Raw genomic sequence first — 15,210 nt, forward strand, 5'->3', positions numbered from 1 at the left:
CTTGGCGGAAGATGGTCTGGGAAAGTGCAGTGTATCTGTTAGGAAAGTGCAGTGTATCTGTTAAGGAAACTGCATTCAATATGCCTGTGTGACTTCTATACATATTATAAATTAAAGTCCGTTGTTGTGTTTTCTGTTTGTATGTGAAGGCTAATCTCGGGTACTATTGTAAGGATTTTGATGTTACTTTCACTACTACATAAACTGATTCATGAGGAAGGCTTGTGTATATAATTTATTAGTACTATGTGAGACAGGTCATCTAGCCGTAAATTCTTAGCGGTACCTGTGCGAAGCTGGGGGCACATCACTAGTATTCTACAGTACTGCTCCAGTGTGGGAATTCTCATGAGGTAGCATAGAGAAGGAATATTTACGGAGTGAGCATAGAATAATGTGCATGCAGCCATCACGTCACATGACTTAAGTATAATGTTGTTTGTTTACATATTGAGCTAAGTCTGGAAACATTATGGACACCTATCTGCCCTATTTTTACACATTTATTTATTAGTAACAGCAATGGTAAGTAATTACTACTGCTATAGATGCAAATAGAAATACATCAATGGAGGGAAAGTTACTTTTCATATGTAAGTACAAAAAAGGTCTAATTATGGCTGACATACTAGTAAGAGACACTTTATGGAGCGAAAAAAACATCTAGACACAGTATAATAAAGAGATAAGATCACAGGAGTAATTTATATGACTATATGGCCATAATGTACAAACATTATGAGCAATTTTCAACTGCAGATAAGACTAACACATAACAGCTACTCCAGCACTGCACACGGGAATTGTGCAACCATGGCCATGGGTGCCTGTCAGCTAGGCCACAGGCAGGCACAAATAGGGTACATTACCCACCAGTTGGCCTTATTGCACATGTTCTACATTTGTATAAGTCATTTGGACATCCTGGTAGTGGGCTCCTAGTCAGGGCAGTATGACAGCATATACTATGGCTTGGCTGCTTAACTGCCCACTCATCAGTTGCTTGACTAACCCTGGTCTACCTGTGCCTTGGCCTACCCAACTGCCCTTGGGTGGCCACTCAAACTGGAATAGCCTGCTCTAAATCATTGCCTTTGGATTTATCAGATCTCCAAACTGCTGTGCTTTTTTAAAGTAATAACAATTGTAAACTAGTACTTGAACTTATCTCATGGAGAACAACTGTCTACAATTAATACTTTAGTTTCCAATAAAGGAATGACAATTCTTTAAGCCAAGTTCATTCCACATACAGAATGCAAATTGTTAAGATGAATATGAAACACATGTACAGAGTCTGTGGTACTTCTTAGAGATATACGTCTGTATTGGTGATGTAATTAAATTGAAACTCTGCAGAGTGCTTGTGTGTAAACTTAACACTGCACCACAGTCAGGTGACCATTGGAGCCAATGTACATCGGTGACAAAATTATGTTCAGTGCATCTAAGTGCTCACTCCATAGATATTTCTACTTTATGTGAAGCAGGCCAGGCACATGGATGTCAAAGGTCAGTGATGGGTTTCTAGGATCATCATTGGTACATTCCAATCAAAAATAACTAATTCACTGCAAAGTATTTATGTAAATGTGTATTAAAATTTGTGCAGTAGTTTGGGTGATGAATAAACATACAGCCAAACAGCAAGATAAAAATTAACAAAAACAACATAAACTGCTCACCTACTCTCTCCCCCTAAAAACCTACTGTTTATTGTTCATGTCTTTAACATTCATACTTTCAAAGAAATGTTAATTAGAATACAGTTTGAGAAGAAATACATTACTTTCTGTATTATTTTTATCTTATTTGTTAGTAATGTCCAATTCTAGTAAGGCTCATCATATGCATTTTTCAATGGAAGGCAATATTATTCCCCCAATTTTAACATTCTCCTAACATACTTAACAATTTCATCCTCTCTTCCTCCTCTTCTCTCTTTTATTTCCATTTCCCCCCTCACCTTTCACCCTTCATGCACGTGTGTGTGTGTGTGTGTGTGTGTGTGTGTGGGGAGGGGGGGGGGGGGGGAGCCGAGTGCACGTGCGTGCATGTAAAGACCATCACCAACAAGAAGCAGGTTTAATACTAGTGAAAAATGGTCTCACTACATTTTAAACTACAATTCAATATATTATTAAAAGAAAAGAAAAGAATATTCTAAGACAGTAGCAAAACACAGTGGCAAATCATCACACTGCCCACAATAAACACAAATAACAGCATTAGATGAAAGTAGCAAGTAACAATTGAGATACATAAGATGATATTTTACAATGCTGTTCTGACATTCCTCTCTGACAGGAATTACTAAAAATTCTGGTGGGAAAGGATTTTAAAATAATATATTTTAACTTTTAAACTGTGAAAGAAATAGAAAACTACATAATAAAGTCTCAACAAATTAAGGCAAAGATCCAGATTCTACTTTCATTCAGTAAAATTTTTCTGGGTTTGTGACCACATTGTCAATATATATAAAACTACCTATGTTTCAGTCCCTGTTGCAAGTGACCTTCTTCAGGGTTTTTTTGTTTAATGCTGAATGAGAAAACTTTGTTTCTTATACACCTGCAGACATGGCTATTATCTAATTCTGATAGGCTGTTAATAATTAAGGGGAGGGATGTCAGAAGTCTTTATTGGTGTTTCGATTATTTCTTACTGGTGGAAACCAGACATCTTGATTGGTGTTTGCATTACTGCTTGGGATTGGGGGAAATCGGCGAATGGAAAACCAGGCGGCAGCTGTGATGTGGCACTGTTTTCCTGCTTTCTAGTACCAGCCGAGGCACTCCAGTACTCTGTGTACCTGCGGCCACTACGGTTTCCTGTGCACCTGTATGTATTACTTCATGTGAGCTGTCGTCCCTTAACACTGTTATTGCTGGCAGCTAAGATGTCGGAAGTCAGTACCCGTCTTCTCCGTTCATGTTGGCGGGTTGCTTGGTTATTTCTATTGCCTCTCTAATCTTCCTCCTGTTTCGCACATACACGTGCTTCATCAAAATCAATCTGTTTACCACACTCATCCTGGTGTTCTGCCTTCACTGACTTGGTGTTCTGTCTTAGTCTGGTATATCTTTCGTGTTCAGATATCCGTATGCTGATGGGTCACCCCGTCTCGCCTACATACACTAATCTACATTCGCACCTGATTTTGTAAACTCCAGCAGCATGTAGTTTGTCAACTGCATCTTTTGTTGTGTGAAGAACATCTTTTATTCTGTTACTGCTTTGGAAAAGCAGCTTGATGCTTGCTTGGCAGAGAATGCAAGCACCAATCAAAATGTCAGATTTCCACCAATGAAAAGAAATAATAAAAACACTAATAAAGACCTAACATCCCTCCCCTTCATCCTTCACACTCTATCAGAATTAGATAACAGCCATGTCTGCAGGTATATAAGAAACCAAGTTTTCTCATTCAGCAGTAAACAATAACACCCTGAAGAAGGTAGCTTACTACAGGGATTGAAACGTTGGTAGTTTTATATATACTATACTGGCAATGCTGTCACAAACCCAGAAAAAATTTATTGAACGTGACAATGGTCTTGGAAGCCTACATTTATATTTATTCAGGTTCTAATTCCACACTACCACCCAGCACAAGGTTTTATTCCATTAAGAAATACACTCTAGTGCATATTCCACAACAGAATTACAGTTCCATTCTTAATAGTTAAATGCAAACTAGCCACTAAGAATGGAGTAACACAAAAAAATTTAACAATTTCAAACAATATGTTAACAAGGAACTAATATCATAAAGTAACAGCAAATTACCGATGACATGTGCTTTTGAGACATGTTGTCAGTTAGCTATTGCACCACATGAAAGGTATTTTTTTTAACCCCCTCCACAGTGTATCTATCTGTTCATGCAAGGCTTAGGGAATATACATTTCAAAATGAAATGTAACTGCTCTAATAGTTAAAATGTGAATGTTGGAGGAACCTATTTGTAATATTTTTGAAACAATTACCTTTTTTTAACATTAGAAAATATTATGTAACTTGACTGATTTTAAAAACTCGCAAAACGGTGGCAGGAGAACATCCATATAAAGGATATAATGTATGCAAGCTTTCTGAACCAGTGGCTCATTCCTATGGCAGAAGCATTGAAGGGGAAGGAACAGCAGTGAAGGAAAAGGACTGCTGAGGTTTAGCAAAAGTCTAGACTTCAGAAAAGTCATCCAGAACCACGGGTCAGGGGAGACTTACCAGACGGGATGAGAAGGAAAGACTGATTACTGGGGACTGTACCAGGTGGATTTGAAAACCAGAGAGCTTAAAACTGGAAGATAAGGTAATATGCAAGACAGAAATTATTGCTAGAACAGGTGAAAGGCTAAGTGCATTGTGTGTGATAGAGGTGGCAGGGGGACGGCAAAAAATACACACATCAGAATGAAAGATGTAGAAAACTAAAATGGGGTGAAGAAAGGAGCAGTGGCTGTGAAAAAATGCTGGGACCTATGAAATTAACATAAATTAAGGCCAGGTGGGTGGTGGGAACTGAGAACATGTTGAAGTGCTAGTTCCCACCTGCAGAGCTCTGAGAAAATGATGTCTGGGGAAAGAATCCAGATGGCACATGCAGGTATAACAGACACTGAGGCCATGACTGTCATGTTGTAGAGCATGCTCTGCAACAGGATATTGTGTGTTGCCAGTATACACCCTCTGTCTATGCCCATTCACCATTACTGTCAACTTGGTGGTAGTCATGCCGATGTAAAAGGCCGAAAAGTGTTTACATGACAACTGGTATATGACACATGTAGATCCACAGGTGGCTCTCCCTTTGATAGTATATGTTTTGCCAGTTACAGGGCTGATATACGGGGTGGTAGAAGGGTGCATAGGGTAAGTCTTGCACCAGAGATGGTCACAGGGCTAGGAGCCGTAGGGTAGGGAGAAGGAGCATAGGGATTGACGAAGTTATTGAGGAGATTGGGAGGGAGGCAAAAAGCTATTCTAGTTGTGGTGGGCAAAATCTCAGAAAGAATGGACCTCATTTCAGGGCATGATTTTAGGAAGTCATGGTCTTGTCAAAGTAGCTGATTAATGTATTCAAAACCAGGATAATACTGAGTAACAAGTGGTGTACTCCCAAGTTGTGTTTTTAAAGAGGGACCTGCAGTATCAGGATTGGATGTGATGGCCTGGGAAATCTGCTTTTGATGTATACTGGTGGTGTAATTACATCCAGCAAAGGATGAGGTAAGAATGATGGTGTATTGCTGCAAAGAGCCAGAATCTGAACAAATACATTTGCTTCAAATGCCAAGGCTGTATGGGAGGGAACGTCTGACATGGAAAGGATGACTCCTGTCAAAATGTAAATATTGTTTTTTGTTAGTACGTTTCATGTGGACAGCAGGGTGTAGCTGGCTTTTGGTGAGGATGAGATCAACATCAAATGAAGTGGTACGGGATTTGGAATATGACCATGTGAAATTTAACTGGGAGAATGTGTTTAGAGATTTCAGAAATTTTAACAAGTTAGTCTCACCATAAGTCCATATGGTAATGATGTAATCAATGTATCTAAAATAAAACAGGTACTGAAGGATTATGTATCCCAGGAAAGCACCTTTCAAGCAACCCATGAAAAGGTTGGCATATGAAGCAGCCATCCTGGTTCCCATGGCTGTACCTCTGATCTGTTTTATGACTGACACTCAATGGTGGAGTAGGATGTAATAAGTTTGGAATCAGATGGGCACTGACTGAGGACATGGTCAGCTGCAGACAGACCACATATGTGGGGGATGTTGGCATACAGAGAGATGAAATCAATAATGGCAAGCAAGGTGAAGGGTGGGAGTGTGACAGGCATGGATTTCAGACGATCTAGGAAATTGTTGTATTTGTACTAAGGGCTGCAGGTGTTGAACAACTAAGGCAGACATATGTTCGGTGTGTGCTTTGAAGCAGGAAGAAGGTGAATGATTTGGGAAGGTTAAGAAATTCTATGAATTGTGAGGGGCCTGAGGTTTTAAGGTGGGGCTGCAGGTCAGTTTGAATCACAAGGATGGGATCTTCATGGCAGATGCTGTACATAGAGATGTCAAGACAGCTGGTGTAGATCTTCATTAACATACTCCTGGAAGTGAAATGAAATATCGTGTGATGATGGACTACTGCCAGGTAGACTTTATTGCCTGTTGCAAGTCTTTTGACATGACGCTACTTCGGCGACTTGCACACTGATGAAGATGAAATGATGGTGATGAAGATGACACAAACATCCAGTTCCTGAGTGTAGAAAATCTCCAATCCAGCCAGGAATCAAACCCAGGACCCCAGCATGACAAGCCGGAGCACTGTCCGCTCAGCTACGGTGGCAGACACTCCTGGCAGTGAAGTACCTTGTCTGCCGGAAGGATGATGATGGGGTTATCAGATTTTAGGGAATGAAGAGCCTGGATTTCTGCAGAGGACAGGTTAGAGTGATGTTGTAGGGACCTGAGAAAGCAATGCTGGATGTGAGGAATTCTTGTAAGGCTTGTAAGGGATGATTTTCAGGTGGTAGTGGTGGATAAAGTTGGGGTCATTCTTGGAACTGTTCAAGGCAGGGTTCAATGTCAGGTTTGCTGCTGGAAAGGTTTTGGGATTGAATTACGAAGTGATATTTCCAGTTGACATTACGTTTGAAGGAAAGTAGGTCCTTCACCAAAGCAGCAGGGCTGAAAGTAGACCCTTGGATGATACAGATAATTCAGGAGGGAAGAGTGCTTTAGACGAGAGAGAGAACAACAGATTGTTGTAACTAGTTCTCGTGATTATGATTTATTACTGGTTTGGCAGGCAGTGGTGAAGGCTGGGGGATGTTAAGGTGGTTTGACAAGCTCGGTCTGTAGGAGAGGAGTAGTGGTTGATAGGGTGGCTGTTTAGAGAGCTGCAGAGGGACAAGAAGGGAAACACCACTGTTGAGGTAGTTTAGGAGAGGGTGGGATAGCTTTTTGAAGTGAAGTCTTGCAACATGATATCATCCAAAGAAACATGAGGGGCAGATAACTTACAGGACTTTGTACAAGGAGAGAAGTCTGGTGAAGTGGAAATGGGCAGATGAGACATAAAAGTCACAGATTAGCGGGATAAGTGCAAGAAATTGCTGTATTTGAGACTGTAAAAGAGGCTGATGTTGAGCTGGATTACATACAGAAACAGGGAATTTCAATGCTAGGCCTTTGACAGTAATTCCAGAGAACATGCAGATTTCAAGGAATAGAATGTGGGACCTTAGATTCAATAGTGTAAAAGCATGTTTTAGAAAAGAACAGATGTAATATGTGATGGGATTCATAATGGCACACAATTTGTTCATGATTCACAGCACTGCACGGCATTCTCCCAATCATCTTTTGCAGATTGTAAAATTGACATTTATTTTCTCTCCCACCCCTCTTACCTTGTGTTTGTGCGTTTGTTTCTCATCAAACCACACTGATCGACTAATACTGCTGTCCCCTACATTACTTTACTTGCCAAAGTGCTTTACATTTTCAGAAAGAGGCAGTTATGCCTCTTCCTGTTTGCCCACTTTTTAAAATTTTGTCTCTGTTCACAACTTCCCATACCAATATCTTTCCCCCACTCCAAATATATAGGTCACTTTTCTGGAGAGAAATTTTCGCCCATAATTTTCAAACATTTTTTTCTGAATTTTCCAAGCCATCTCTCCTACCATGATGAATCCCATCACATATTACATCCATTATTTTCGAAAACATGCTTTTGCACTAACAAAACTGGGGTCTCAGATTCTGTTTCCTGCAACCTGCTTGTCCTTTAGAGTTTTTTTCCAAAAGCCTTACACTGAAAGTCCATTTCTTGATGTATACCTACTCTACACCAACCTCTCCACAGTTTCAAATACAGTAATCTCTTGCACTTACCTGGCTAATCTGTGACCTATACTCCTCATTTGCCAATTTCCACTCCACCAGACTTCTCTCCTCCTACAATATCCTGCAGTTATCAACCCCTCAACCTTCCTTGGATGGTTTATCTGCTAAGCCAACTTCGAACTACAACAACATGTCAGACGTCACCTTCCAGGCCATCACATCCAATCCTGGTACTGCTGACCCATCCAAAAAACAATTTAGGAGTACACCACTTGTCACTCAGTATTATACTGGTCTTTAATACATTAATCAGCTATTTCAAGAATGCCATGACATCCTAAAATCATGTCCTGAAATTGCCCACCACAACTAGAATAGCTTTCCATCACCCTCCCAATCTCTGCAATATCCTTGTCAAACCCAATGGTCCTTCTGTATCCATCTCCCCACCCTATGGCTCCCAGCCCTGTGACAGTCCCCAATGCAAGACTTGCCCTATGCACCCTCCTCCTCCCACCTGTAAATGGTAAAACATATATTATCACATGGAGAGCAACTTGTGGAACTACACATCATATACCAGTTGTTATGTAAACACTGTTTGGCCTTTTACATCGGCATCACTACCACCAAGCTGTCAGTTAAGATGGATGGACATAGGCAGAGAGTGTACACTGGCAACACACAATATCCTCTTGGAGAGCATGCACTCCAGCATGACATTCATGACCTCAGTGCTTGTTTCACCCACACATTCCATCTGGATTCTTCCCCCAGACACCTGTTTCTCAGAGGTCCACAGGTGGGAACTAGCGCTACAACATGTCCTTGTTTCTCACCACCCACCTGGCCTTAATTTATGTTAATTTCACTAGTCCCAGCATAGTTTCACAGTAGCTATTCCTTTCTTCACTCCGTTTTAGTTTTCTACATCTTTCATTTTCTGAAGTGTCTATTTTTTGCCGTCCCCCTGCCACCTCTGTCACCCACAATGCACTTAGTCTTTCACCTGTTCTAGCAGTAATTTCTGTCTTGCATATTACCTTATCTTTCACCTTTAAGCTCTCACGTTTTCAAATCTCATGCGGTGCAGTCTCCAACGATCAGTCTCAACTCGTTCTTTCAGTTAAGTCTCTGGATGAATTTTCTGAATTCTCTCTCTTTTTCTAAACCTCACCAGTCCTTTTCCTTCACTGCTCTTCCTTCCCCTTCAACCCTCCTGCCAAAAGAAGGAATCACCACCTTTTATATGTGCATTCCCTTGCTGCTGCTTGGTGAGATTTTCTTTATCAGTCCAATTACATTATATATTCAAAAATGGATTACTTTTTTACATTAGGTCACATGAAACTGCTCCTTTATTAAACAGAAAAAAATCTACACATTAATAAGCAAAAATGCAACACAGTGAATCATATAGTTTAAAAATTGCTACTACAAATCATCAAATAAAACATCTATCACTATGCCTCACACAAAGTTCAGTATATCAGCAATGTGAAAACTGAACTTTTAGAAATTACCTGCATTTAAATTTCGATCCTTACTGACATGCATGGCCTTCCCAAATGAAGACGCTATTAAGTCGGCAGGCAACCCCAACATTTTATAATCCCCACCATATATATCACGCACCAACATGTCAACGTTACGGTGATCACCTTTTTCTGCAAGTTCCAATAACTCATCAAAGCCCTGAAAATTAGGCAATAAAATGAAATTAATTCACAAAAATAACATATCTGTCTTACAATTATTATGGCTATTGAATGAAAGGCAGCTACAGAAACACTCCTTTGTGAAATTTAAATAATGCACTCCAATGTCTTGGATCTATAACAGTGGCACCTCACAATTCCTAAAACTTCTAAGCTAGATGAGTAACAAGTGAATGTCACAGTGAAACAATAACCTGAAATTTTCCAGATTGCTTATCAAGCAATCTCTACTGCTGGTGCATTATCATGTCACCTCGATTAATTCTGGAGCATCCAGATGACAATCGTACCTATGGGGTGGGGTGGGGTGGGGTGGGACGAGGCGGGGTACAGTGGGGTTGTGGTGGGGCGAGGGGGGGGGGGGAATCCTTTTTGGATGATCATTTACGACACGATCATGGCAGGAGCAGGTCTAACATCAAATCTGATTTGTACTACACCTTTATCCCACACATTGTGTGTGTGTGTGTGTGTGTGTGTGTGTGTGTTGTTTTTTTAGAAGATATGTAATAATGTAATACATCGTAAAATATCTTCTCAAAATTTTAAAAAATACTGGAAGCAGTCATGTGTGTCAGTATTTGGGATCATTTATTTATCTTCATTTTTATGTGTCAATATTACTATGGTATTTCTCAATTATCCTGGAAATGTATCTTAGTCATTGAGTAATTACCAATATAAAAGTTCAAATGAGGTTCTAACAAATCCATGCATGAGTTTAATGCCCCCTCCTGCCACCCCTCCTCCTCCCCTTCATGAAATATCCTTATACTAAAAAGAATTAATGTTTTTCAGTGATCTAATATTTTTTGTAATCTTTTTAATGAACACACACATGAAATTAATGTATTGGTGGTTAATTCAGATCCTGCCTTAAATTAATCTGGGTTTGATTACTTTATTTAGTCACTATGCTTGTTGCTGGTAGTCTTTTTATTCAATTTGGTAAGTGATTATATCAATATAAAACCATGGCACATCTGTGGCAAAATGTCCCATTGTTTTTACTTGTTTTCTGCTTAGTTTGCTCTGAATTAATTTTGCTTTTTGTTTTAAGTGTGCTATATTTACACACAACACTTTTTTCCAGTTAGCAGGATAGTTTTTTTTATTATAGCATATCTTCTCAGACAAGTGGAAATCTTTCTTCGTGAATACTTTAAATCACTAAGTTGCTCACATTTTGCTCCTTTTTCTTTTCATTGTATCTTTAGGTAATGACAAAATTATATTAACTGCTTAATTGAACAATGGAAAATCCAGAATGGAATGTAAAAAATATTATGAAAAGGATAGTTGCTACTCGTCATATAGTGGAGATACTGAGTCGCAGATAGGCACAACAGAAGACTGTCACAAAATAAGCTTACAGCCAACAAGGTCTTTGTCAAAAATAGACAACACACACACACACACACACACACACACACACACACACACACACACACACACACACGACCACAGTCTCTGACAGCAGAAGCCAGACTACGAGCAGCAGCAGCGTATGATGGGAGAGGTGACTGGCTGAGGGTAAGGAGGATGCTGGGGCAGGGGGGAGGGGGGGGGGTGGTGGTGAAGTGCTGCTGGAGAGTGTGCAGGGTCAGGATGGAGAGAGGGTAGGGCAGCTAGATCCAGTCAGGAGGCTACACAAAGGGCAGGGGTGAGAGGGGTGAGGGAAAGGGGGGGGGGGGAGGTGGAAAAGGAGAGAAGTAAAAAGACTGGGTGTGTTGGTGGAATAGAGAACTGTGTAGTGCTGGAATGGGAACAGAGAAGGACTAGATGGGTGAGGACAATGACTGAAGAAGGTTGAGGCCAGGAGGGTTACGGGTATGTAGGATACATTGCAGGGAGGGTTCCCACCTGTGCAATTCAAAAAAAGCTGATATTCGTGGGAAAGATCCATATGACACAAGCTTGATGCAGTCAGTGAAATTAAGAATGTCATGTTGGGCGGCGTGCTCACCAACAGGGTGTTCCAGTTATTTCTTGCGCACAGTTTGTCAATGACCATTCGTGCTGACAGACAAGTTGTTGGTTGTCATGCTCATGTAGAATGCAGCATAGTCATTGCAGCTAAGCTTGTTAATCACATGACTAGTTTCTCAGGCAGCCTGCCTACGATTGGGTAGTTAATATTTGTGACTGGACTGGAGCAGATTCCCATTCCAGCACTATTCCACCAACTCACCCAGACTTTTTACTTCTTTCCTTTTCCACCAACCCACTCTCCCCCTCTCTCCCCTACCCTCCATCTAATCTCCTGACTGCACCTAGCTGCCCTGCCCTCTCTCTTCACCTTGTCCCTGCACGCTCCCCAGCTGCACTTCATTGTCCCCCACCCCTACCTTGCTATCCCTCCCACCCTCTGCTCCAGCCTCTTCCTTACCTCCACCCAGATGTCTCTCCCATCATGCACTGCTGCTGCTACTGCTGCTGCTGCTTGTAGCCTGGCTTCAGCTGCCAGAGACTGTAGTCATGTGTGTGTGAGTTGTGTTTGCATGAGTGTGTATGTCTGTTGTCAATTTTTCAAAAAGACATTGTTGGCCGAAAGTTTATTTTGCACTCTGTGACTCAGCATCTCCACTATACACTAACTGTTTCATGAAAACATTTCTGAAGAGACAAAACTGTCACCTATATCTTTCCCCACTGTTCTTCTTGCCAAGTCAACACTTATAATTTAGTTATGCAATATTTTTAATTAGCAACAATTAATTATCGTAATGATTTACCACAATAATTGATGATTTTTGGAAATTTATTTTTGGTTTTACATCTAAACTGCTGAAGGTATATGAATCTAATACCAAGTTGTCAATGAGAGTAGCATTATGCCCTAAACTATGAGAACAAAACTGTAGCAAACCAATCAAACCATTAAATGTGTGTCCTCGCTCTCTACTACATAACAAGTGTAAATGTCCCAACAATAACCAGCTCTAGTTACTTCTGTAATGCATTGCTAACATACTAAGTGTCAATGAAATTTATAATGTTTTCTCTTGGTACTTTGATACGGTCTCTAACTGTATACTGTGTGTTCCAGATTTTATACTACAAACTCAAAACAAATCTCCTTCTAGAATCTCACATATGACATTGTTTCATGCATGTTACCTTGTATTAGTTGTACAATAATAAAGTGAAAACAACAGAAATTATTGACGCATACACATGCAATTTTTCATTTTTAAGCAGTGGGAAATTTATGTAACACCAATGACAAAAAAGAACATATACCTTAGCCTTTGTTAGGAGAGATCCAAGGCCCCAGAATGTTCCTCCTCCCGTTGCCGTGCCTCCAATCCTCTCATAAGAATTGTCAGACTCCACCTGCATTAAAAATTCAAATATATACTAAAATCTGCCCTTAAAGAGCAAGAAATGCTGGTCAGGTCAAATACATCTACCTAACTTTAATTATAACTATAGCCTTAATGTGTCTGTTAGCTGTTGTGTAGCACACATTCAAAGACTAATATCATTTGCTCCATACTGTATGGTCAAATTCACATCAGTTACAGGAAGTTTCAAACATGTAGTGCCTGTATGAACCAATGCAATATAAGTAGCATTTTTACATCCATTTTAATTGAAAATTCTAATGACACCACATCTAATTTTTTGCCAAATATACAGTGAAGCAGACATTGCAACTATCACTGAAGTCTAACCTCAACTGTAAATATACTATACACCTCTTATTATGTTTGTAGAATTTTTGTAGTACTTGTAATGTTACCATTATAAAGAGACAGTCCTTTTTCAGCAACTGACATGCACATAGTTTACTTTTTCCAAACTGACTAGAACACACACAGGATGAGCGACGAAAAAAATTTATTCTTATAAGTGTATATGCATTTGATCCTTTCTTCAAGGAGTTTTAGAGCCAAATGAAATGAACCATTAAACAATTGGAAATATTAGGCATTGTCTAACAGTACATCTATTCATTCATGAAAATTATTGCTACCAATGAACTGCAGTTTGAGAGTAACAGAGATATTCATTAGTGCAAAACTAGAAGGAAAAATGATTTCCACCTTTGCACCAGTAAATCTAACGTTAGCAAAAAAAAGATGAAATATTCGGCTATAAAATGCTTACCGAAATAATGTGTCTGACACACAGAAGAAGTGTACATAGACCCACTTGAAAGTGGAGATAAAAGATCTTAGCCAGTGACTTCAATGTCAGCATCATGCAGGTGATATGCAGTAAGTCAGATGAGCACGTGGAACATTCTCCACAACAACTGCCACTATCCATATCACTTAACATGCATGCAGGCTTTATTACCAATGGACTTGCCTCCACAGTGACAGTTATCTCACTGGTTCATCACACAGGTTACCACAGTGCTCTGATTTCTATCACCCACCAGATTCACAGGTGAGGCTACCTTTAGAAGGGGTGGTATGGCTAACCTTCACAACATCCTTCTGTGGGCTTTGGAGAATCCGCATAGTATGGTGGCAGCGAGCAAAAGATGTACACTGATTCATCCTCAATGTGTGGGTGGGGAATATTGATGACCACCTCATGGTACCAGCCATCCTTCTGCAATGCCTCACAAATGAGGCATATCTGCACTTCTTGCAGATGACCCCCTCCCCCTACCCTGCTGGTAGGCATGTTTTTGGAACTAGTAAAGGTAATGTGGTTACTACACGACTGTGCTCCAGATCACTGCCCTCTTTGGGGTAAAGCTGGAAAACTAGTACAAACAGAACTTTCCTACTACCCTGTTGTGTTCTCATTTGTGTTTTCAATCACTGAAACCTACAATGTCAAAGATATTTTATCCCAACCTTCTTGTGGGTGTATCTCCCTTGAAATGCACTTCCATCCATATGCCCATTTGACTGTTTCTGCTTCTTATTCACTCTGGGTTTGTTTCCTACAGTTTGTCCATATTTAGTAAAATCACTCTATATGTTTACTGTGAATATGATCCATGGATAATGGAACTAAGCCACATAATCAACAGAAAAGTAGTTCAGTACTGTGCTGCATAGATGTTACTAATCAGGACCATGTAATTTAAACATAAGTGAACAAAGTGAACAATCACACAGTCCTGATGAGCAATTATGTCAGGTGCATCTCTAGTATTCACATCTGTGGCATAACTGTAAGGGGCAGTCAAATAAAAACTGAACACCTGCCACAGTGGGACCATGGGACGCTTCCATTCAAATGTAATCACCACGCATTAAGACTTTTATCCCGTTGGGAGACAAGACCATCAATTCCCGTTTCATAGAATGCAGTCAGCCACTGACAGATCCACAACCACACCCATTCTTAATTTCCTTGTCCGACTGAAACCGATGACCACGCATGTCTTTCTTCAAGTTGCCAAGGATGTGAAAATGACACAGTGAAACATCCAGGCTATACAGAGGATGTTGCATTGTTTCCCAACCAAATCACTGAAGCATAGCCTTTATCTGATTGACAGTGTGGGGGCACACAGTATTGTGCAACAGAATGATTCCCTCCCACAGCATATCTGGGTGTTTTGACTTCATGGCATGTCACACTTCCCGCAAAGTTTCTTAAAAGTGCTGAGCATTGATTGCAGTTCCACACTTGAGGAACTCAATGAGCACAGG

At 40.2% G+C, this 15,210-nt stretch overlaps 1 protein-coding gene across 1 annotated transcript in view; it reads right to left on the reverse strand.

Annotated features, from left to right (window-relative positions):
• Nucleotides 1-15,210, reverse strand: part of LOC126161917 (4'-phosphopantetheine phosphatase) — a 177,767-nt gene that overhangs the window by 117,784 nt on the left and 44,773 nt on the right. Inside the window, 2 exon segments of the mRNA XM_049918086.1 lie at nt 9,392-9,563; nt 12,830-12,922. Of these exon segments, the coding sequence (XP_049774043.1) occupies nt 9,392-9,563; nt 12,830-12,922 (265 nt within the window).

The sequence above is a fragment of the Schistocerca cancellata genome, chromosome 2, assembly GCF_023864275.1.
Source record: "Schistocerca cancellata isolate TAMUIC-IGC-003103 chromosome 2, iqSchCanc2.1, whole genome shotgun sequence".
Lineage (NCBI taxonomy): Eukaryota > Metazoa > Arthropoda > Insecta > Orthoptera > Acrididae > Schistocerca > Schistocerca cancellata.